The 25516-nt window shown below is 43.1% G+C and overlaps 1 protein-coding gene across 7 annotated transcripts in view; it reads right to left on the reverse strand.

The window, feature by feature from the left end:
• Nucleotides 1–11767: 11767 nt before the first annotated feature.
• The window catches only part of SBNO1 (strawberry notch homolog 1), a 49418-nt gene continuing 35669 nt past the window's right edge, over nt 11768–25516 (reverse strand). For 2 of the 7 annotated variants that reach the window (XM_023739233.1, XM_023739236.1), the window contains exons 26-32: nt 24379–24525; nt 24200–24294; nt 24027–24119; nt 21658–21795; nt 21066–21142; nt 19474–19667; nt 11768–18388 (exon numbers count right to left, since the gene is read on the reverse strand). In XM_023739233.1, the coding sequence (XP_023595001.1) occupies nt 18246–18388; nt 19474–19667; nt 21066–21142; nt 21658–21795; nt 24027–24119; nt 24200–24294; nt 24379–24525 (887 nt within the window). In that variant the 3' untranslated portion in view covers nt 11768–18245. The remainder of the gene's footprint in view (nt 18389–19473; nt 19668–21065; nt 21143–21657; nt 21796–24026; nt 24120–24199; nt 24295–24378; nt 24526–25516) is intronic. The other 5 variants (XM_023739231.1, XM_023739232.1, XM_004384986.1 and 2 more) reach the window with 4 other exon arrangements.

The following is a 25516-nucleotide window of genomic DNA, read 5'->3' on the forward strand; positions in this document are numbered from 1 at the left end:
GTTTGGGGGGCGGGGGGCTGGGGGCGGCCGGTCGCGCGAGGCCCCTTTCTTCTGCCTTCGCTTCCGGCGGCGCGGGAAGGGGGGGACGTTAATTTACCGCTACGTTTTTTTTTTTTTTTAAATAGCTAGGTAGAATTTCAGAATGACTTCCCCCCCACACCTTTTTCTTTTTGTTTTTTTTTGGCTGTGGGGGCAGGGATGGAAAATTACCTGGAGAAAATGGTGGCGACTGGGGTTTTTAAGCACGGAGATCATTCCAGATGCCGAGGGCTGGCTCTTACCCATAATAAGAATAACCAGTTCTTCACACTGATTTTAAACAAATTTCTTGTCTCCGTATTAGGTTGGTTTTTAACCTTTTGGGGGGGTGCCTAAGACTCCTTAAGGTTCTGACAAATGCCAAAGCCCTTCTCCTCAGGAGAATTCATCCTGACATCCGCCTAATTTTTAATACTAACGCACGCAGATATTTAAGGAGCACCAACTATGTGCCAGGCACCGTTCTAGTCACTAGGAATCCAAGAATGACCTTGGCTAAGTTTCTACTCAAAAATTTCCACCCCTCTCTGCCCCACCCCAGCCCATCCTCTGATCTGAGACATAATCATAAAATGCATTTTGGATTTGATGAATAACCTCTGGGGGGGGGGACTATTTCTTAGATTTGGTCTAAATAGTAATGCTTTCCAAACGTAACAAGATGTGCACCTTTTTTTGTTTGTTTTTCCTTGCCATGGCTTGCTGGTTTAGTAAATCACATTCAGATGTCACTGCTGGATCTCAGTGACCTCTCCACCCAAGAAAGAAGGGATACCCACCCACTCTTTCCCTTCCTCCCTCCAGGACTGATGGTGCAGGTGATACCTCTACCCCAAAACCAGCACCCAGGGAGTACTCTTGGAAAACCTCACAGTAACCAAACCCAACTAGTCCATGAAGCACACGTCCTCGTGGGGAGTAGAGGTCAGGACAGCGCCTATTCCATAGGGGAAATCATGGAAGGCCATCTGGAGATATGGCAACAAAATGGCACCTGCTTCTTTCCTTTCTGGAGTCCCTGGAGGCTGGTGCAAACAGTTAATGTGATAGGCTGTTAACCAAAAGGTTGGAGGTTTGAGTCCACCCAGAGGCGCCTCAGAAGAAAGATGATCTACTTCCGAAAAATCTGTCATTGAAAATCCTAAGTAGCACAGTTCTACTCTGACATATGAGGGGTCACCATGAGTTGGAATTGACTCAGTGGCAACTGATTATCATTCTTTTCTGGACATAAATTAGATTTTCCTTCATCTGGAGTGACATCAGTTCCACTCAACACTTTCTATCTTCTGTACACCCCATTAAATGCTGCCAGAAGCAATGGAAGTGGTATGTCTTCTATATTTTTCCAATTGGGGATTGGCTGATGGAGTTTATGGGTTGGTGGTGCCGAGATACTAGTTATAGGTAGAGTGGGAAAATTTGGTTTATCACAAAGTGGGTTTTTTTAGAACCAACTGGTAAGACAAGTGGGGTCGCCATGTTCAGGCCAGACATTCGATAGCAACGGGTATGGTTTTTTGGTTTGGTAAGATAGAACTGGAGCCCTGTGGCACAGTGGTTAAGAGCTCATCTGCTAACCAAAAGGTCGGCAGTTCGAATCTCCCAGCCGCTCCTTGGAAACCCTATGGGACAGTTCTACTCTGCCTGATAGGGTCACTATGAGTTGGAACAAACTTGACTGCAGAGACGGTTTTTTAAGACAGGGCTAATGAATACTTGGGAAGGTTTTACCAAACCTTGTGTTTGGCTATTAATGAATGGCACCCCATCTTTTTAGTAACATTTGAAACAATCAATGTAGGGCTACTTCTGCTTCCTTTGTGGAAATTCTGTTGCAATGTTTGGAGCTCCAGCAGCCATCTTATAACCTTGAGGCTAGAAGGCATGTGCTGAAGATGGTGGAGCAGAAAGGTAGAAAGAGACTTCACAGAGCTGCCCACATCTGGAGTGCCTTTACAGAAGAGAATAACCTTATGTGTTTAAGCTACTGTAACCAGGTTTTTAGCTGAGTGCAATTCCTAACCGATGAGGCTGTTCAAAGGAGAAAAAAGAAACCTATGTAAGTATCCAACAGTAAAGGATTGACTAGCTATATTATGGAGCCCTGGTGGCGCAGTGGTTAAGAGCTCAGCTGCTAACCAAAAAGGTCAGCAGTTCGAATCCACCAGCTGCTCCTTGGAAACCCTATGGGGCAGTTCCACTGTGTCCTATAGGGTCGCTATGAGTTGGAACTGACTTGATGGCAATGGGTTTGGTTTAGTTTAGGTATGTTACAGTAATACATTTAAAAAAAAAAAATGCATCCTGTGATCAGCTTTAGGCTAGCCCAGCAAAGGTTGCTCAGTGAAATTTTATTCCATGAATAAATTAAAGTCACCCACTTCTGCACTGTCCCCAGGGGCCAATACTCTAGAGTACACTCTACTATCCAATAGAAATATAATGCTAGCCACATATGTAATATTAAATTTTGTGTTGTTGTTATGTGCCATCGACTCAATTCCGACTCATAGTGACCACATGTACAACAGAACGAAACACTGCCCAGCCCTGTGCCATTCTCACAATTGTTGCTATGCTTGAGCCCACTGTTGCAGCCACTGTGTCCATCCATCTCATTGAGGGTCTTCCTTTTTTTCGATGACCCTCTACTTTACCAAGCATGATGTCCTTCTCCAGGGACTGATCCCTCCTGATAACATGTCCACAGTATGTGAGACGTAGTCTCGCCATCCTTGCTTCTAAGGAGCATTCTGGCTGTACTTCTTCCAGGACAGATTTGTTCGTTCTTCTGGCAGTCCACAGTATATTCACTATTCTTCACCAACACCATAATTCAAAGACATCAATTCTTCTTTGGTCTTCCTTATTCATTGTCCAGCTTTCACATGCATAGGAGGCGATTAAAAACACCATGGCTTGGGTCAGGTGCATCTTAGTCTTCAACATGACATCTTCGCTTTTCAACACTTTAAAGAGGTCTTTTGCAGCAGATTTCCCCAGTGCAGTGTGTCTTTTGATTTCTTGACTGCTGCTTCCATGGGTGTTGATTGTGGATCCAAGTAAAATGAAATCCTTGACAACCTCAGTCTTTTCTCCGTTTGTATGGATTACACCTCAACATAAAGGAAACAAAAATCCTCACAACTGGACCAATAAGCAACATCATGATAAACGGAGAAAAGACTGAAGTTGTCAAGGATTTCATTTTACTTGGATCCACAATCAACACCCATGGAAGCAGCAGTCAAGAAATCAAAAGACACATTGCATTGGGCGAATCTGCTGCAAGAGGACTCTTTAAAGTGTTGAAAAGCAAAGATGTCACCTTGAGGACTAAGGTGCGCCTGACCCAAGCCATGGTGTTTTCATTCACCTCATATGCATGGGAAAGCTGGACAATGAATAAGGAAGACTGAAAAAGAGGTGACACCTTTGAATTATGGTGTTGGCGAAGAATACTGAATATACAATGGACTGCCGAAAGAATGAACAAAGCTGTCTTGGAAGAAGTACAGCCAGAATGCTCCTTAGAAGCAAGGATGGTGAGACTTCGTCTCACATACTTTGGACATGTTATCAGGAGGGATCAGTCCCTGGAGAAGGACATCATGCTTGGTAAAGTAGAGGGTCATCGAAAAAAAGGAAGACCCTCAATGAGATGGATGGACACAGTGACTGCAACAGTGGGCTCAGGCATAGCAACAATTGTGAGGATGGCACAGGACACGGCAGTATTTCGTTCTGTTGTGCACAGGGTCACAGTAAGTCGGAACTGACTCCAGGGCGCCTAACAACAACAACAAAGAAGGGCCACACTCACCGTTATCGAGTGTGTGATTTTCAAATATTTTCTTCCATTCTGTAGGTTGTCTGACACACCCAAGTGTTTAGTTTTCATGAAGTCCAATTTATTTTTTTGGTTGCTTGTGCTTTTGATGTCATATCTAGTGCAAGGCCACAAAAATTTACACCTGTGTTTTCTTCTAAGAGTTTTATGATTTTTGCTCCTATATTTAGGTCGTTAATCCATTTTGAGTTGATTTTCATATATGGTGTGAGGTATGAGTCCAACTTCATTCTTTTGCAGGTGGAAATACAGTTATTCCAGTACCATTTGTTAAAGGGACTATTCTTTCCTCCATTGAGCGGCCTTGGCACCTGTGGCGAAAATCAACTGCCTGTAGACATATAGGTTTATTTCTGCATTCTCAATTCTGTCCATTGGTCTGTGTGTCTGTCCTTATGCCAGTACTACACTGTCTTGCTTACTGTAGCTTTGCAATAAGTTTTAAAATCAGGGAATATGCATTCTCCAGCTTTTTTTTTTCAAGATTTTTTGACTTCTGGTTCTCTTGCATTTCCATATGGGTTTTAGGAACAACTTGTCTATTTCTAAAAAAAAAAAAAAAGCCACAACAACAACAAAATGCAGGTGGAATTTTGATAGGGGTTGCATTGAATATGTATAATATTTGGGGAATAGTGTCATTTTAAGAATATTAAGTCTTGCTCTGATCGGGATCACAACAGAGAGTTCTGGACAGAGCTGGAGAAGGATGTAGAACAAAATTCTAACACACAAAAAAGGACCAGATTTACTGGCCTGAAAGAGACTGGAGAAACCCTGAGAGTATGGCCCCCGGACACCCTTTTAGCTCAGTGGTGAAGTCACTTCCGAGGTTCACCGTTCAGCCAGGGAGTAGACAGCCCCATAAAACAAAACGGGACTAATGAGACACAGCAGTCTAGGGACAAGGACTAGAAGGCAGAAGGGGACAGAAAGGCTGGTGATAGGGAACCCAAGGTTGAGTAAGGGCAGTGTTGACATGTAATGTGGTCGTTAACCACCTTGTCATGGGGCAATATGTACACTAACTGTTTAATGAGAAACTATTTTGTTGTGTAAACTTTCATCTAAAGTGAGAATAGCAGCACAACTGGAAGAACGTAATCGATGTCACTGAATTGTACATGTAGAAATTTTTGAAATGGTGTATCTTTGGCTATGTATATTTTCACCAAACAAAAAAAAAAAAGGTCGAGAAGGGAGAGTGTTGACATGTCGTGGGGTTGTTAACCAATTCATAAAACAATATGTGTACTGACTGTTTAATGAGAAACTATTTGTTCTGTAAACCTTCACCTAAAGTACAGTAAAAAAAGAATATTAAGTCTTCCAATCTATGAACACAGACGCTTTCCATTTATTTAGATCTCATTTCTTTCAGCAAAGCTTTGTAATTTTTAGTGTACAAATTTTGTACTTCTTTGGTCAAATTATTCCTAAGCATTTTATCTTTTTGGATGCTATTATAAATGGAATTCATTTCAAATTGTTCATTGCTGGTATGTAAAAACACAACTGATTTTTGTGTATTGATTTTCTGTCCTGCAAACTTTGCTGAGTTTGTTTATTAGCTCTAATAGTTTCTTTTTCCTCCTTTGGATTTTTTGGTGAATATTATATATAAGATTGTGTCATCTACAAATAGAGGTAACTTTACTTCTTCTTTTCCAATCTGGATGCCTTTTATTTTTCTTGCCTAATTACCCTTGCTAGAACCTCCAGTACAATGTTTTTTGTCGTTGTTGAGACTATACACAGCAAAACATACATAATTCAACAGCTTCTACATGTACAGTTCAGTGACACTGATTACATTCAAGTTGGAAGACCATTCTCACCCTCCTTCTATGAGTTGTTCCTCCTCCATTAACATAAACTCACTGCCCCCTAAGGTTCCTATCTAACCTTTTGAGTTGCTGTTGTCAATTCAATCCCACACAGATAGTTCTTGAAAGAGCATAATGCTCAAGGCAGACATTTTTTACTAATTAAGCTAAACTATTGTTTAGTTTTAAGAAGACTTCAGGGGATATTTTTACTTTAAAGATTATCTCAGGGCAATAGTTTCGGGGGTTAATCCAGCCTCCATGACTTTAAAAAGTCGGGAACCTCCAGTACAATGATGAATAGAAGTGGTGAGATAGAAAATCTTTGCTTTTGTTCCTGATCTTCGGAGGAAAGCTCTCAGTGTCTCACCATTAAGTATGATGTTAGCTGTGGGTTTTCACAAAAGCCCTTTATCAGGCTGAAAATGTTTCCTTCTATTCCTAGTTTGTGGAATGTTTTTATCATGTCAGTGTGTTGGATTTTGTCGAGTGCTTTTTCTACATTTACTGAGATGATCATGTTTTTTTTTCCTTTATTAAATATTTATTGGAGTCTACTGAGTGTCAGGCACTATTCCAGGGGCAGTGAAGACAATACCCCTGGTATCATGAAGCTCACATGTTAGCATGGCAGCCACATTTAGGTATCCTCTCTTCCTCCACCCCAGTGGAGCTTCACCTCACCCCCACCTCCTGCCATTCCCTCCTTATTCTCCAGGCCAGACTCTGGGTTGTGCCTTTGATACTTGTTCATTCCTACATCCAAGCCTTCACACATCAACTTACTCTAGTTTTTACTTGACAAACTCCTGCTCATCCATCAAAGCCTAGCTTGATTATCCCCACCTCTGAAAAGCCTTCCCTGAATGGCTGCCCTTTATTAATGCTTGCTATTGCACTTAAATAAGGAGCCCTGGTGGTGCAGTGGTTAAGTGTTTGGCTGCTAACCAAAAGATTGGTGGTTGGAACCCACCAGCTGCTCCACAGGAGAAAGATGTGGCAGTCTGCTTCCGTAAAGATTACTGCAGGGCTTTGAACTGATTCTTCCTGGTTCAATCATGGCCAAGAAGTGACACTGGGACAGACCGAAATTTATAAAAATGTTTAAAATTTGGGTAAACTGGAACCATAACTGGAATGGGAAAATCTACAGGTCAAAACTCTGCTAGAAACTTAATCTCCCTCTTACAAAACAAGGGCAGCGTATGCATTGCAGAGCAACCAAAACCCTAGCCCTTTGGATTTTGCCCGCTGGTGAAAGATGGCAGTTGACTGCACTGCTGTGAATGTGTGTTGCTCCCCTCAGTCCTGCCAGTAATCCAATCTTCCACATCAGGTTCCTGAAAGGGCTCACTATACCTCTTCCGAGTTTCCCATTCCAGGGCTTTGACCCATAATTTCCCCCATTTTGGTTATGGCTCCAGATCACCCAAATTTTAAAAATTTGGGTCTGTTTTGGCTTTGCCTCATGGGCCATGACTGAACTGGTTCAAACCAGTTCAAAGCCGTGGATTACTGCCTCGGAAAACCTATAGGGCAGTTCTACTCTGTCCTATAGGGTCGCTATGAGTCGTAATCTACTTGATGGGAATGGGTTTGTTTTTGGTATTGCACTTAAAAATCCTACAAATTCTTTCGTATATGTTTCCATCACTGGAGAACATTCTGGGGCAATTGGCTCCGACGTGGGGTACACATAGCACAGATGGTAAGAAGGGACTCACAGGAATGAGGGAAGAAAACATTAGAATGTCTGTTTACGTGGGATTTATAGTGTACCTATTAGTAGCACACGTATTAATTGATAAACGTACAGTGGAAGTATGCTCAGAAGTGCTTGTTCTGACTGGAATATATGTATCAAAAAATGTTTGGAGACCACTGATCTCAGAAACTAGTTGAGATGGGGCCAGACCCATCAGTGTCACAAGCTGTGGGTGAAGTGGCACGATTCGCCTATCAGTTAGTGGCTCCGATGTAGTGAAGGTCCTCAGGTCAATAAAACCCAACCTCACAGCAAGTCACGCTTCCAACAGGAGTCTACTCCCAAAGCTGTTCATTATCAGTAGTGTTTCTGCCATTCTGAGACCAGCAGCCAGCAAACTTTTTCTATAAAGGGTCATATAATAAATATTTAAGGCTCTGGGGGCCATACAGTCTCTGTCATAGCTATTCAGCTCTGCCATGTAGCACAAAAAAAAAAGCTGCTATAGATGGTACATAAACCAATGGGCACTGCTGTATGCCAATATAAGTTTATTTATGGGCACTAAAATATGATTTTCATTAACTTCCAAGTGTCACAAAATATTTTCAACCATTTAAAAATGTAAAAACCTATCCTCTGAAGTCTTTTTAAAACCCAACAATAGTTTAGCATAACTAGTAAAAAATGTCTGCCTTGAGCATCCTTAAATTGTACATGTAGAAACTGTTGAATCAGTGTGTGTTTTGCTGTGTATATTCTTAACAACCACCAAAAATTTTGTAAAAGCCATTCTCAGCTTGTGGGGTCATTCAAAAATGGACAGTGGTTGGATGTGACCTGGAGACCTGAGTTTGCCAACCTCTGTTGTAGAATCCCGAAGTTTGTTTCTTAAGCTTGATCCCCTACGTACAGAACACCAAGAACGGACAAACATTTGAGGACTTAAGTCCTATTTTCGTATCAATACCTCCAGACAAGACGTACACACGCTCAGAAAATAAACCGCGGGAACAGAAAGCTAGCCAGAAATTCCACTTAACACAGGAATCGTGAGCGGTGTGTCATTACCTTAATCTAGAACTAGACGCGGAATGGGGGACTGGAGGGGCCTCTTGCCGCTCTTCCCAGTGGGCATCTTCCCAGAACACCTCGCTTTTTATCAAAGGCTCATGCTGATAAGGTTCCTACTTTCCTGAAACTAATAAATTATTCTAGTTTGAATTGCTCTACAAATTAAGGAATCACACATCAACCTTCGAAAAGCAATCGTGCCTGGACTCAAAGGTGAACAACACAAGTGAGAGCATCATGTGTGCTCATAAAACCTGGCCATCCAGAGTTCCCCCAAAAAGGGGACTCGAGACTGGCGAGAATGACCGCTAGAAAAAGGGCAGAACTGGGGACCGGGCAGGAGGAGGAGGAGAAAAGTAAATCTTCACTGTAGATTTTCATCTGCCTGTTGATTTGTGTTCTGCAAGTATTACTTATTCAAGCCAACAATCTATCAGGAAAAGCAATGGAGTATTACAGATGAATTTAGCACCTACTTGGCCATTTACCTTTGCCTGATACTGAGCGGTATTTATTAATTAAAGAACAATGACTTGAAAGCAAGAGAGTGGAGAGTGGCAGTTACCTCTCCTAGCCCAGTAACGCTCTTGACACATAGAGTGGGCAGCTTTTAGAGGACGGGGCCAACTTGCTGAGAATTGGACTCTAAAAATAAGTGTTTTGCACATTTCTTTTAGCCTCCTCTTTCTCGCCATAAAGGCCTCCCCAGATGGCTTCTTTACATCATGCTCTCAAATGACTAGCTGATAAATATTCATACTTATGGAGCATCTGCCTCACGACTAACTTGCCTAGGGCAGTGGTTCTCAAACAGGGGCAACACAGACCCTCCGCCCCCCACATGTGGCAATGACTGGAGCCATTCTGGGTTGTCACATCCAGGGAGAGAGGTATTAGTGGCATCTGGTGCGTAGAGGCCACGGATGCTGCTAATTCTGCTATAAGACACAGGGCAGCTCTCCATGACAAGGAATTATCCAGCCCCAATAGTGACTAGTACTGAGGCTGAGAGCAGACCACAGAACAGATACAACACAGAAGAGGAACAGGGTCGAAGCCCAGCTGTACAGTAACAGGAGCCGAATGCGGATGGTGGAGGAGGCTCTTTGAAGCTAGATGCACTCCCTCAACTTGCTGTTTTTAGCTGACCACGAGTCGATTTTCGACTCATAATAACCCCATGTGACAGAGTAGAACCGCCCCATAGGATTTCCTAAGCTATAATTTTTATGGGAGCAGATCACCAGGCATTTCTCCCGCGGAGCTGCTGATTAGGTTTGAACCGCCAAACTTTCGGTTAGTAGCGGAGTGCTTAACCATTGCATCACCAGGGCTTCTATTCAACTTCTTGAGGTTATACAACTAAAAACCCAGTTTCCTTTTAGTCTTGTGTAAGCTCAACTGACACAACATATTTTAGTATAACTTTAATTGAAATTTCAAACATTTCAAGTAATGCACAATTATCTCACATATATGACAGACTAAATCTCCCTAAACATTAATGCCATTTACAAATGTAATTCAATTCCATTAAGCATTTCAAGCTACAAACAGAACAATTCTCTGCAGCATTTCAAACAGCTCGCCAACAAGCAACACTCTAAATGTCTGGAAAACCATACACACATTCCAACCCTGTTTTCCTCCCATCATTTTTCTAGGGGCCTAGTGAGCAGCAGGAGTCCCTGGTGATGCACATGGTTAAGCGCTGGGCTACTAACCAAAAGGTTGGTGGTTCAAATCCACCGAGATGCCTCAGAAGAAAGGCATGGCAATCTGCTTCCAGAAGGTCACAGCCTTGAAAACGCTACGGAGCAGTCCTACTCTGCGTGTTTGGGGGTTGCCATGAGTCAGTATTAACTCGACGGCAGCTAACCACAGTGGCAGCAGCACCAACTCCTGACCCAGGCTGTGTACTTGGAGACTGACCCCACTGTGGGCCAGCTCCCTGGCCTCGTTTCCTGTGCTCCGTGAAACAAAAGGAAACCCTGGTGGCATAGTGGTTAAGTGCTACGGCTGCAAAGCAAGGTCTCAGCAGTTCAAATCCACCAGGCGCTCCTTGGAAACTCTATGGGGCAGTTCTACTCTGTCTTATAGCGTCACTATAGGTCGGAATCAACTCAACGGCAACAGGTTTGGTTTTTTTTTTGGTTGTATAAAACAAACGTAACAGTACTTACACCTCATGGGATGCTATGAGGACCAAAATGGATGATATGAACACACACAGAGACTGTGATCTGTTCACTCTTCTACAGGACCCCCAAGTCTAGTGGAAGAAGCCGATTAGACTTCTGGGCAAATCTGTATTTCTGCATCAGTAAGCACCAGAGGTCATCAGCAGCTTCCGGGGTCCACTCTCTCTTCTCTCCCATCCACCAGCACACCTGTGGCTGCTCTGCCTGGGGGCCTGGGCATCAGCTTTGACCCCAGGTTGGAATCCCAGGGTTCCTGGCATTTCTTAGGTGGCACAGCCCCACGTTCTTGCACTTAGCATTGCTGACGTTTTCTTCCTAATTCTCGTAACCGTCAGAAATCTTGTTTGCTGTCTCTGTCATTTAGGATAATTACCCATGAATAATCACTAGCGGGGACAGCATGTGGCCCAATGCTGACACACTGCAGTTTCGCATTAAACGCTTGTAAGTACTAAATAAAAACACAGATTCCGCAAAAACGACGAAGTAAAGGTCCTCTCATAGCTTGTAAGCAAAGTAACTTCTTCATCTGAAACAGGGAGGACTGAGGACCGAATGAACACAGAAAGCACTCCACAGCACCTGGCACACAGTGAGTGCTGGACATTAGCTGTGGTCATTCGTTACATTAGCTTCTGTGTTTTGCTTTTTCAGAGGTGGCACTCCTGTCCTGGGCTAACAGACAGGATGGGATGGTTGCTGCGAGCCACGCCCATCCCTGGGAGGGAACTATACACAGGGAGCCCTGTATCCCAAGTCCCCCAACCCCTGGCTAAGGATGCCACAGACCACCTCTTCCCTAGGGCCCCTTGGCTATTTCGTGGCATCTTTTACGGAAGGAACTCAGTGACAAGTCTCAGGACCAAGGCCAGATAAGTGCCAGGGCTGCAGCCCAGGCTTACAGTGCTAAGTGAAACTGGACAGAGGTGTGTGTGGTGGTGGCAAGGCCGTGTCCTGGCACAGAATGAGTCGGGCTCCATCTCCTCTGCATCAGGAGATGTGCTCTACAGTTCATCTTAAACACGATGCCAACAAACAGGCCGCCCCCTGGAAAGCAGCCCCTCTCAATGGGCGAGGCGGCCCTGACCCCGCTCAAACGGATGCTCCGACTCGGACAAAGAAATCACCACAAGATACGCATGTTAGCAGGTTTAATTTATTTAAGAATCTTACAAAAGAAAAAACAAAACACAACAACAAAAAAACTAAATACAGGATCTGTTACGCCTCGTGGTTGATCGCTTTGACAAGCAAGGATAAACCCTGCTGAATACAGCCAATACGTGTCTACTGCAGGACACCCCGTTTTTCAAGTTAGACATCAAAATGGTGGGGATGGTCACTCTGGACACGTGGCGCTGGACCGCCACGGAGAGGCTGGAGGAAGCAGTGCAGCATCTTCAGAACAGTGCGTGCCCTTCCTACGGCTGGCGGACTCCAAACAGAGAAGCCGCAGAAAGGGGGAGGCTTAAACAACAAAACAACAACGAAAAGACAAACTCAAAGAGTTTACATCCACCTTTGTTTCAAATTGTCTTTGGAGTCCATCACGTGTGTTGCAAGATGCACCATGTTGGACTGGGACGGGGGAGATGGAAGCCTAGGTAAGAAAGTATTCTTTGCTCAGCGGAGGTAGAACCTGGCAAAAGTTTTATTGCAGAGACACAGCGCACCTCTCCTGCTTCTCATGGCTGATGGTAGATACAAGTGGTTATTGAAAAATAATATCAGTAGTTTGCAAATTCAGTATAAACCATGAACAGGACGATGTTTTCTGGTAGCGGCGAGACTGCCACGTGCTATGCAGAAAAAAAAGCTCTCTCCGCCCCGTGAAGTGGGAGTCAGAAAGAAGGCTCAAGCTTCTTTATCCTCTTCAGTGCCACAAATACTGTCATAGCAAGAAAGTCCCTTAGGTACACTGGCCAGAAATGTTTGCTCCAGACAGGAGTGGGCCTCCAGGAAGGGAGCTGGGTCACAGCACCAGCAAGAAAAAAGGCCTGGGCAGTCTCCCGAAGGGCCCGGGCTGGTCCTCTGCCCCCGGCTGCTGCCTCCCCTGCCGACTCTGCACCAGCAGGGTGTCTTAGGTTAGCCTTGCCTTGCCACACTGCTGCAGCCGAGTGCCCTATCGACAGCCACGCAGGCCAACCACCCCACAGGCACCAAAAGCACCAGAGAGCAAGACAAGGCATGTTGGAAAGGGGCTTCACACGGGAGGCACTCTGTGACCAGTCCCAATTTATGACAAATTAAGTTCTCAAGATTTATCTGAATACAGATAATGTTTAAATTTCAACTAACAAGCCTACCCCGCTGAACAGTAATGAATGAAACGTGCACATGAATAAAAGGGCCAAGAAATGCTCACCACAATCTTTCCTTGGAGTTACAGATGGATTATTTTCTTAAAAGTGCAAAAATCTGGAAATAAAAACCAAGCGTTGCCTCTGGGGTGAGCACTACTACCATTTTCATGAGCCACTGCTGGGTCTTCCCTGCTGCCAATACAAACCTTACAACTGAGAGGCGGGGAGGGGGCAGTGTGCCTCAATCAGCTCAGCTTGTGGGTTTAGGGCTGACCAAGCCAAGACCAACCCATTGACACACTGGTGGGCAAATAGCTCAGGGAAGCCTCCTGGACAGGCCTCGCTGGGTTCACGATCTCGCCCTCCAGAGCAGAATCGAGCCTCCGCTGCAGCTGTGTTGGGAGTAAGACTGCTCCTTAATGTACATTCTCTCCCCTCACTGTCAGTGAGGACACCAGCCTGCACCAGGCCTGTCTCTCCGCCCTGCTATTAATACCCTTCCAACAGGTTACAGCAGAAACAATTACTTGCACTCACTGCAGAGTTAATTTCTGGTTATTTGTAGGTTAACAGCACAGGGCCAGCTCTTTAAAGGAACATCGGGGCTTGAGGTGGCAGCAGGCCATCCATCACTGCTTCAAGTCTGAGAGATGCTCCTACTGGGTGGCGAGCCACGCAGGAGGGGTCTGGGACAGGCCTTACAAACTCCAAATGTAGGAGCAAGTCGGGTTTACTGAAGAGCTAAAGTTTGATCCCAAATGCACTGAAGAAGTTAGAGGAGCTTAAAGGAAATCTAGGGAAGAATTTTTTTAGAAAATCTGAAAACATCAGGCTCATAGCTTCTAAGGAGCAACATAAATGAGCATAACTAGTCATAGAATGACAGTAACAGAATTGCACTCAAGTACATTTCCCCCCAATACAATGCATTGCACACAGTAAAAATCTGTAATAAAAATGCAGAACACAAATCAGGCATGCTGAAAAGTATTAACACAAAACATACAAGTTCCATAGTAAAGATGCAAAACTCAACTCTAAAACAGATGAACACATTCAACTAAGGAGGTTCGCAGACCTTTTCTACATTAAAGGGATGCTGTGTACAGTAAGTCGAGAACAGCATAAATAGGGTTGAGGGAAGGAGGCCAGATGGGAAGAACAAGCAGGTAGGGTCTCAATGTACAAGAAGTATTTACATTCAGAATTCAAAAGAACTCACCGTTTCTCTCTATACACACCTATGTACATATATATAAGTACAGCATAACATTAGAGGGAGGGTTTGGGATTTCCCCTCAAGTACTCAGAAAAAAAAATTGCTAGCTGGCTTGAGTTGCAGGTATGTAGGTGAGTTTCCTTCACTTACGGGCCCTTAACACGATGCTACATTTATGAGACAACTGGCATCCAGTGAGAACCTTTTGCTCTCGGCTGTGGCCACCACACGGAATGCTCGCGGTATTTCAGCAGCAAAACATGCGTACGTGCGTGTGCACAGGTGCGGGGTTAGCTGGGGAGAGCAGAGACAAGGAAGGGTAGCCGACAAATGATCCTCAGCAGAGCGGGACCTCTGCCACTGGGGAGCCTGCACTACCCAAGCAGCCCCTGGCCGGGTCCCAGCTTAGTGAAGACTCATGCAGCACCATTCTCAGACATTACCACGTAGTGCTCAGGGACATTTTTTAAATGAGAGTACTGGGGTAGGGGCCCTCCTCTGCATCTCTTATCAAGAAAAGGACCCAAGGGGGAAAGCTCTTCCTCTCTCTGCCCTTACCTTCCTAAATCCAGAAGCAGCCATCAGTTCTCATCTACTGGTTTGCCCCCTCGTGCTAAACTGGAAAGTAGCAGGATAAGGGACAGGGTCCTTCATATTACACAACCGTACATGGTGCCCTTTCCGCTCCTGCCTGTCAGAAGTTGTTCTAACAACATCACACCGAGACTGGCAAATGAGTGCCCAAGCGGGCGTTTAACTACAGCCAGAAAACTGTCCCTCTAAAATGTCTACAATTCCCCTGGAGCTGGGCAATCTAGAACATTTAACCTCTAAGATGAAGCCAAGTAAAATGAAAAGGGTTATTGCTGCAACTCAAAAAGGGTTCTGAAGTGCTAAATCAGCTGCGTTAGAACAAACATATATGTACATCACGCACTACTACATTGCTTTGGCTGCAGGTCTTACTAATTTATATATACATGTAAAGAAAGATACTGAAAAGTGTATCTGCAATTTAGCAGCAAAAATGGAAAACTGTTAACTTTTCTACCTTTTGATGAAGCTGAGTTTAAGAAAGACTTTAATACTTCTATGAATACTTACTGTTGACAGCACATCTGGATTATCTACTGAACTGCAAATACAGAGACCCTGCGGTATGGAGGTGGCTAGATGAGGGGAAGGCAAACTCCCCAAGAGAGAACATCTGAGCAGCTCTGGACTCTGGAAGTGGTTCTCAGTACAATCGACACTGTGAACTCTGAAAACACCAACATGATTTATAATCACATCTTCGTGCTCAGAGCTGTATTGCTAAAATGGGAAAAAAGGCATTGCAGAGGCCAACTGGACTCTCAACAGGTTAAACAAGGCCCCTGGGTTCAGTCATGGCATTTACGTCCTGACGTAAATGGACTGACTTTATACAAGTGAGCTGTTGTTAAGACCGGAGTCTCTGAACAAGGAAGACCTCGGATGCTGCGGCTTTCTCCCACGTTGGCCAACCTGAACTTGTGACTTATACGACGGGCACAGTGTGACGGTCACGTGCGCCTCAGAAGGGGGACGGCGGGCACTAGGGTCTGGTGCTCAGGTAGGTGCCACACGCCACCAGGGCCTGGACCTGCCGCACCTCCGCTGCCCACCCGTTTATACTGGCTGCGTTTTTGAGGCCTACGTTGAGGGAGTTTCTGAGGCCATTCTGGACCTTATTATTTCAATCTGTTTTAGAAAGAACAGAACACCCACATGCCCCTCTGCATCAAGATGGCTATTCTAAGAGTAAATATTCCATCAGCTGTGAAAGCTAATTAACCGCAGGCTAAAGATCCCTCTTACTGATGCTGCTTAGCTTAAAAAAAAAAAAAACATTAACAAACAAATCCACTACCAAAACCCCCCATAATCTGCTAAGAAGATCCTGCCCCCACGACGGGGAAGGTGGGCCAACAGCCTAGGAGAGTGCATTGCCCAGCCCTGCCATTCTTCCCACTGGACGGGGCAGGTCCCTTACGTTTCCCTTCCCCAGGTCCCTTTCACCTTAGTACGCTGATGGAAGCCAGCTGGGCTAACAGTTAACAACAGGAGCACTAACTGGGAGGTCCTGCTGAGCTGAAAGGGGCATTTCTGCTCTTGGCCGCTGGCTGATATTCATACGGATCACTGCCTGATATTCATACGGATCACTGCCTGAGACACATGGACTGGACTGAGGTGGGAGTTGCATCCACTGGGCAAAATGTGCCAAAGAACAGAAACTGTTTCTCAATTATCTTTTAGGCACCAAAAATAAATAAATCCAGAAGAAAACTTATGGTAAGCTTGACGTAAGCAAACTCAGGCTCAGAGGAAGAGAACGACAGCCCGAGCATTCCACCAGGTTCCTGCCATGGAGCCTACAACACTCGTCCGGTTCTGGGGCATTTAAAAAGCAACACACGAGAACAACTCAACCGGAAAAACATTCAAAAGTCTATCACTTCACCCCTTCCTCAACACCATCTCAACTTTTAGGGGTAGGTGCGAAGCCACAATTTAAGGCTACCTGGACTGCTGAGGCAACACGCAAGCCCTGCAGATCCCCACTGACTGCTGCTGAGGGTGGTGAGGGCCTAAGCAAGAGTCCACTTCTTGTTAGCATAATAACTTTTTATTTGACATCTACAAGATTTTGGTATCTTGCAGCTTTTGACCAGGTTTATTATACAATCTCAATTTTTCAATAGTGCAACCTGTGCAAGCAAAAAAATAATAATAATAATAAAAAGAAACAAAAAGATCAACTGTCCCCTCAACTTGTTTATAAACATCTATTATAGGCGAAACCAAACTTACCCATATTATAGATAAGTGTCTATTCACATTTGTACATTACCATTTTGAACAGCTTGAGATAAACTCTACAATGTCTTACAACACAACAAACAACGTTCGAGTTACTGAGTAACGACAATACCAACACAAAGAAAGACGTACAGCAGAAGCCTCAAGTGTTTCCTCGTTGTCTAGTTTACAGCTCAAGTAAGGTTTCCTTTCATGAGTGACAGAGCAAATTGAGAGAATGAAGGAAAAAAAGACTGTTTGCAAGATGGAAGCCAATTTGTACTTCTTTCTAAAACTATCTTTAAGTTAAGGAAAATGTAATTTTAAGGGACAAAAAAAACAGGCTTGTAGCCATTTCTGCAGCACACTTTAGAAATACTATCAAATACATTAAAAGAACTGTTCAGAGTTCTATCATACACGCACGCACACACAAAAAGGTATGTACTCAACATCTTGAGAAAACCAGGGGAAGAAGGGAAGCGGGAGGAGCTCGCAGGTCAGAAGCAATACCCAGGTATAAACACTATAAAAATGCAATAACCAATGCTGTACATCTACAAATGTGTTTCTCTCTGTTACGTGACTTCTGGTTAATGTTGTTTACGCATGCTTTCAAAGACATGCAGTGTCAGAACAAAAACTAGAAAAGAACCTGAACGCATGATATGCAACCTTTCATTTCATGCTATAATAAGCCTACTGTCTAAGAAGTTGGGGAAAGAAACCATATATATTCTCTATATTTATAGACTCAAAATACATGCATCTGGGAGAAGCCCCAGCAATGGCATGGATGTACGGTGTTAACCCTGAGCACTGAGGAACATAAAAGTAAAGCCAGTTTGGGAAGTTCCAAGCATCTTAAACCAATTGTGGCTTGTAGCCTTAGACAAACTCACAAACAAATGGACTAACACGCACGCACGCACACACCCCTCTGCTGACCCAAAGGAAAAGCAAACGGGAAGTACCACAGGAAAAGCAAAAGGAAAGACAGATGTACCACCATAGGCACCGCTGATTTTCAGCTCTGCTATCTATTCCAGGCTTGTCCTTATTCCCAAAAAAATTTAACTAGAGAGAGAGAGAGCACAACTGAAAAAAAATATATAATTCTTTGGAAACTGTCCCTGATTTTTATGCAAATGATATGCTTCAACAGCATTCCAGACACATCCATGTTGAAACCTGTCTGCCCTTTATGCGTTGCTCAAGTTGGTGATGCTCTGTGGGTGATGCTGCTGCCATAGCTGTTTCCGCTGGACAGCAAGCTGCTGAGACTGGTCTGAAGTGGACAAGAGGTTTACGAGAGGAGACACGCAATTGGCTGGAATGATCAAACCTGTAGTTAATAAGAACAACGTGTAAAGTTGCATCCAGGAGAGACCACACTGCATCTTACAGCTTCACAGTGGATCTCAAACCAGGCATAACAGTAATAAGCACAGCAAACAAGAACTCCACACAAAGATTAAATGCATAATAAGAAACAAGATGGCCCATTCAGAAGTAATCTGATTCTTTGATGTTTCTCAAAAACAAGCAAGTATATGCATCTATGTATGTGTAATACCACCTTCTTGGTGGAGGAACTAAAAGGTGAAGTACAAGACCTTTCTACCAATGAGTATATACTATCTTTGCAGCCCCACAAAGATGTGCAAATATCACCTGCTTCTCCACATACTAACACACCCAAAAGAGCTGCAAATTGAAACGCTTACTGAGGCAGGTGGCTTCTAAGTGGGCACAGTGAAGATACAGGCAAACTGAAGAGCGTACACGCCCTGGGTAAGGAGCTGTCAACTCCTGCCATGTGGGAAATGGGCCCCGTGTTCCAGATAAGCTGTTTTTCTGAAAGAAGCTGGAAATCCAGACTTCTATACGAACTTCTTGTATTTTTTAGATGTTGGCAGCTAATTCAAATGAAAACACGCAATCAGAAACACTTGGTGCCAAGCACAATTTTCATGGACCGGCCTGGTCCCACAGGCTGCCCATCTGCAGAGGAAGTCATGCAAATGAAACACAGACCAACAGCTGGTTCCTGGGAAGCCTGCTGTCGAGCAGCCAGCCTGGTCTGCCATTGCCCTGCATGACTCCAAACCACCCTCTGTGCACGGCGGCTCGGATGTGCACAGTCGCAGTCTGACTCAAAGGACATACAATGACAGACTTGGGAGCATCCTGGGCAAGTCTTCACTCCAGGGAACCTGCGTGTGTGGCAACAGTGAGGACAGGGAGAACAAGAGTAACCGAGAGCTGCAGAAAATAAATGACCATGGCGTAACTTCAGTAAGAACCTTTGAAGCTCCACACCCACTGCTGGAAGAAATGCTAAGATTCTAAGACATTAGAGGCAAAATGAGAAAGAAGCAGGATCTGAATTTTCCCCACAACTCAAACCAAAACAAAAATCAGACTCACCTACAATCCGCTGTCCGTCCTCTGTTCTTAGCCGAACTATCTGCATTTTCACGTTTGTGCCACTGACAGATGCTAGAACACCTTCGACTTTTGTCCAGACGCTCAGGACGGAACCACATAAGACATAGTATGTGCGGCAGCGAAGGCCTATTTCACAAACTAATCCCAAGCTTGCTTTTTTGCAATTGCCACGCCTAGAACCGACAAGGGAGTGGGGGTGAGGTGTGTATATACACACACACGTTCATAGTAAGTTCACAAAGTCTATCCAAATTTCAAACAGAAAATATTCTAGCACCCTCTGCCTTTATTAAGTGACTGTTTTTTAGATTAGAATCCTTTTGGCATATTGGATTATCCTTTCCAATTTAAGGTATGACTACTGATTTTTAAAACCATAGTTACTGCTGGGGTCTGATTCCCCGTCAAAGGGCTGATCTACTAGTTTTGTTATCCATTTAAGCATTTTAGCCCTTTTAATATTCATTATCTTACTGTACTAACACTAGCTTATAAAATGATCCTGCCTACTTTTAAATTATTAAACCATCGGTGTACTGTTCTTTAACCAGATTAGCGGGAAAGACCCTGGCAAACAAACAAAAATGAGACCATTTGAAAATTAAAAAGAACTAAGAAGGTCTAACATATCAATATACTAATATACCAGTATTTATGGTTAAAATTATTTTCACAAATCATCAATAAAAATGTCCTTCCAGTACTAATTAAAGATAAATTTAAAACACACAATTTACATGCACTTTTCTTGCTAAAACTCAAAGCAAATGTTTTAAAGGACTTTTGCAGGCTAACTTTTTAAATATTTAATCTTAAAGGCTTCTCCTGTGTTAATTTTCAACAGCACCAATTTACTCTAAAAACGAAAACAAATAAGAAACACTGCTGAGACCAAACAAATCTACCTGCGTAAAATCCATTTATATCCTATAACTCTTTTCACAAAGTAGGTCAGATACCCCAAGAACATCACCTCCTGAATGGGTGAGAAAACATTCAAGAGTGAATTCAGATCTGCACATTGTTAAAATGCTCTCTAGCAGGTCCTGAAATGGACATCACAAGGGGGATTATCTAATGACTTGAAAGACTACACCTCTCGTTACCCGTGTACCACAGGAGGATCAGTTCCAAGACTTGACAACATGAAGGTTTCTGGGGCTGTGAAGCTACTTTACGTACCTCTCTGGCATCTTACAAGTTCCCTAGCTTTAAAAATAAAACTGATCTGGTGACAACAGTGATGCTGCTAAAAAAAAGAGAGAGAAAAGAAAGAGGGAGAGGTAGAAAGTGAGGAGGGAAGGGAGAGACGGAAGGAAAAAAGCAAGTTTTAACACTACGGGTGACAACTGAGTCTCTACTGCAGGTAACAGCTGGCTGCAAACAATGTCGAGCAGAGGGGCTACCTAGACAGTGCCTGGTTCCCAGAGGTCCAGTAAGTATTTCTGGTTGAATGAAGCAAGCCCTAAAAACAGCTGCTCTGGTCATTTACTTATAAGAACATACTTAGATGACTAAATCAAAGTTTGATTACATCTTGGAAAATATGTGGGAAACATGGAAATACTAACCAATAAGCATGGGTACAAGTATCTGCAGATGAATTGTACTGGTCTAACCAGTGCATCAGGGCATCATCAGAGGCTACCTGTAAAGATAAGACAAAAATTCCATTGTGATGGGGTTGTTTTAAATAAACCGCTTGTCTAATCTAGTCTCTAAAACTTCTCCAGAGGCAGCCAATTTAAAATCATCCCTGTACAGAAAAACTGACCCTTGATGCCTGTTCAGTTTAAAGTTTCACAGAAACCATTGCAAAATATAAAGAGAGCAGTATGTTCACAATAGAGTTAATCAGATGGGATTTTGGTCTGGTACAACTTCCCTTTATTTAAAACATTCTGACGTTGGAAGTTAACACTGGATGCTTCCTGTGCTGACCACTTACACTGTTTCAAATAGTTTCTTAACGGTGATCACATTAAGTGTAAGAAAACTTAGTAAATTCTTTTCTGAAAACAATTTTCCTTTAAACATAACTAAACAGAAGAAAACTGGCAAAATAATTTTCTATCTAGACGTAAAGCTCTCCTAAACATTGTTTCAATGTTTTATTATAAAACAAGTACTCATATACAATGTAAGGCACAGATGAGAAAATACCTTCTTATATTTCTTTTTTAGATCAGAGTAAATTTCTAATTTGAGCTGTTTCCCAGTATTTGGTCTATAAACTAAGAAAAGCTTCTTTTTAGGATTCACTTCTTTAACTAAGATGGCAGTTTTCTTGTTGTTCCTTATCTGTATATAAAAAATAAAAAATGAAAAAATTAGACAGTGCCCACTTTGGGACGTTCACTTTTGTCCTATCACATCAGCAGCACATATCACCATCTGAAAGACTGTTATCCAATAAGTTCACGAACATGCAGCTGCGGGACAGGGTGACGACCACTTGTATAGTGGGTTTAACAAGGCCACACCTACCCTCTGAGGGTAGGCCAAGAGAGGCTGAGGACCAAGGTGTCTTGGAGAAAATGACTGACTATGCTTTAAAGCACAAATGGCTAGTAGAGACCACTGGGCTTGTGCTGTTCCCTGTACCTGGAATCACAGCCCACGCAGCTGCATGTATGCGTGTTATGCAAGTGGAATAAAACGTGAACAGCAGAATCTAGGTAGTGAAAATAAAAGTGTTTACAGTAAAATTCCTTCACCTCTGCTGTAGGTTCTAAAGTATTCATGATGACATGTTGGGGCAAAGGCTATTCTTCGTGAAGATACAGTGAAACCCCGACCCTGACGGCCCAGAGTGCTCTGAACCCATGGGCCCTGCAGTGCTACCCGTGCTCACTTCCCAGCATGGCCTTCAGGGTGAAGCGAGGGGCCACGGGACGGAGTGCTCCATGAGCAGAAAAGCCATGGCAGCAGAATGCCCAGATGAACAATCAGAGAGATAAGCATGCAGACAAGGAAGGGATGCATCAGGGAAACGAGAGAACTTAGGTATGTGTTTTTAATTTTTTAAAACTTGGACCTATGAGAGAAACCCTAAGAGAAAGGAGTTGTAAAGACAAAGGAGTTGTAAAAAGCCCCACAAGAAATAACAAGATTAGAAAATTAGTTTCTCCTTTAAAGGATGGTGAACAGCTTCTAAGCAATCATCTGTAGAGCAAAATTGAAGGAAAAGTTAAGTTTCAAAGCAAAGCTATGTTCCCAGCTCCTTCAAACAATAAATCATTGTTCACCGAGCCACTAACTTTTTGGATTAAGATAATTTTTACGACAAAAAAAGACAACACTTTTCTCTTCAAGGACATTAAAGATTCTTTGTCTCTTACTTGTTTCAAATGATCTAACACACTGTTCTTATGATTACTGCGCAAGTCACAGAACAGAGTGAAGATTTCATTTTAAATTCTTGCCAGTCGATGTGGAATATTCACTCAGCTGATTACACTTCTGTTAAGGAGCATGGTGTTCAAAGGATGTAACAAGTTGCGATCTGTCCTGAGAGTGTCAGGCTGACTGATTTTAAAATAAATCCTCACACTACAGTGGAAGATAAAAGTGATTCTGATGGCTATCCCAATGTTAAACACATTGCTAGGCCACATTTGCTTCAAGTTATGGTGGACCAAAGGCTAACGGCTGCATCTTAATGGAGCGATGTGCCCCCTGAACCACCACTCCTCACACCCAGCCCATGTGACCTTGAAGAAATAAAAGACCAGTGTTACCACATCCTGCTACTCAAGGGAAGCTCGCAATGAGGACTTTCATCAAAATCCACCAGTGCAGGCGGGTGAGAATGGTTGCACAACTCGAAGAATGTAACCAACGTCACTGAATTGTACGTGTAGATACTGCTGAATTGTGTATGTTTTGCTGTGTATATTCTCAACAACAAGAAGTAAAATAAATTATAAAGATCTACCAGTGCTTAAATACTGGCAATAATTTCAAATGCAGAACAACAGCCTTTACCCTGTGCAGACCAACTGAAACCCCCGCACACTCTTTCCCCTTCTGAGTTCTGGTCACAGGCAAACCAGACAAACGCAGTTACACTAATAACCGACCGACAAGATTTTAAGACTAAAGACCTGTTTATTATGAAAAAAGGCTCCATTTGGGAAGTTTACGTAACAGCTGGGAGCCCTGGTGGCACAGTGCTTTAAACGTTTGGCTGCTAACCAAAAGGTTGGCAGTTTGACTCCACCAGCTGCTCCTTGGAAACCCTATGGGGCAGTTCTACTCTGTCGTGTAGGATCACCTGGAGTAGGAAAAGACTCAACTGGTTTGGTTTTGCTATATAACAATTCTAAACTTGCACGCATCTAATAATGCCCCACAATATATTAAGTAACAATTTATGTAAATTAATAAACCTACAATTATTCGATTATCGAAGTACAGAAAATGAAACATAGTTGGAAAACAGGCACAAAGCAAAAAGGTGGATTCCCATGTGGGACATGGAAAAGCATCACATGCACAAACAGGCTACACTTGAAGAAAACAAGTCGTACTTGCAATGACAAGTAAAAGCCATCATCCGGTCCTGTCAGCTCAGCCCAAATCTTGGTAGCTTCCTCCCAGGACATCCCCCTCTCTACACTAATCTGTAAAAGAAATAGATTACATTGTGTGCATCTCACAGAAAGACAGTATAGCTGAAGGGAGATAAGTTTTCCAAACCTACCGTGTATAACTCTACGTGGCCAGATGTTGAATACCCTGGAGTCAGAAACTTCTTAACATCACTTTTCCTCACTTTCTCATCTCCAGAACCAAGATCTTCAACAAGAAAAAGCAACACGTAAATGTAAAAAACAATCATTTTTATTAGGAACACACGACATTTTTATTTCCTCCGCTTACCTAAGATTCCCATATCGTATCTTCCATTTTTTTTGGCATTCTGAACAACTGCAGTAAGTGTATCCGCAAAATACTGAAACAAGGCATTCTGCTGATGTACCTCCATGCCCAAAATTCTATTCAAGAATTTTCCTATGTTGTTATAATCTGCAATGACAAGATTATATGAAAGATTTAATACATTAGAATGGCAATTAAAATTTCTTATTCATCTAGGCCTAGTTCAAAGTCCCACTCTGTCCTCCAAATTCTCCACTGACAACTCTTGCACTGCCCCCAGAACATGGCTATATTTTACCCATTTCTATCTCTAGAAAGTACCACAACCATAGTATATGCTCAAAAGATGTTTGCTGAATTTTTGCACCTTCAACTTCACTTATCAAAAGATGAATGGATAAGGAAAATGTAATATAATCATACAATGGAATATTATTCAGCCCTGAAGAGAAATGAAATTCTAATACACGCTGAACCTTGAAAACATTAAGTGAAATAATTCCCATACGGAAGGACAAATATTGTATGATTCCACTTATATGAACCACCTAGAAAATGCAAATCCATAGACAGAAAGCAGACTGGTGGTTGCCAGGGGTGGGGAAGAGGAAATTAAATTACTGTTTAATGGGTACAGGGTTTCTGTTTGAAGTGATGAAAAAGTTTTGGAAATAATACTTATAGCAGCTTTATTCATAATTAATTGCCAAAAGTCATAAGCAACCAGGAGGTCCTTTGATAGGTGAATGATAAACAGACCTGTTACATCCATACAATGGAATATTATTCAGTGACAGAAAGAAATGAGCTATCAAGCCAGGAAAAGACATGGAGAAATCTTAAGTGCACAGTGCCAAGACAAAGAAGCCAGTCTGAAAACGCTACATACTGTATGATTCCAACTATATAATGTCCTAGAAAAGGAAAACCCAGAGAGAGTGAAACAATCAGTGGTTGTCCGGGGTTCCGAGGGAGGGGGACAGGGGCAGGGATGAGTAAATAAGAGTACATGGCATTTTCAGCGCAGTAAAACTGTTCTGCACGATACCATGATGGTGGACACGTGACATTAAGCATTTGTCAAACCCTCAGGACTATACAACACAAAGAGTGAACCCTAATGTAAACTATGGATTTT

This window comes from Trichechus manatus, unplaced genomic scaffold, assembly GCF_000243295.1.
Source record: "Trichechus manatus latirostris isolate Lorelei unplaced genomic scaffold, TriManLat1.0 scaffold00131, whole genome shotgun sequence".
In the NCBI taxonomy this organism is placed as follows: Eukaryota; Metazoa; Chordata; class Mammalia; order Sirenia; family Trichechidae; genus Trichechus; species Trichechus manatus.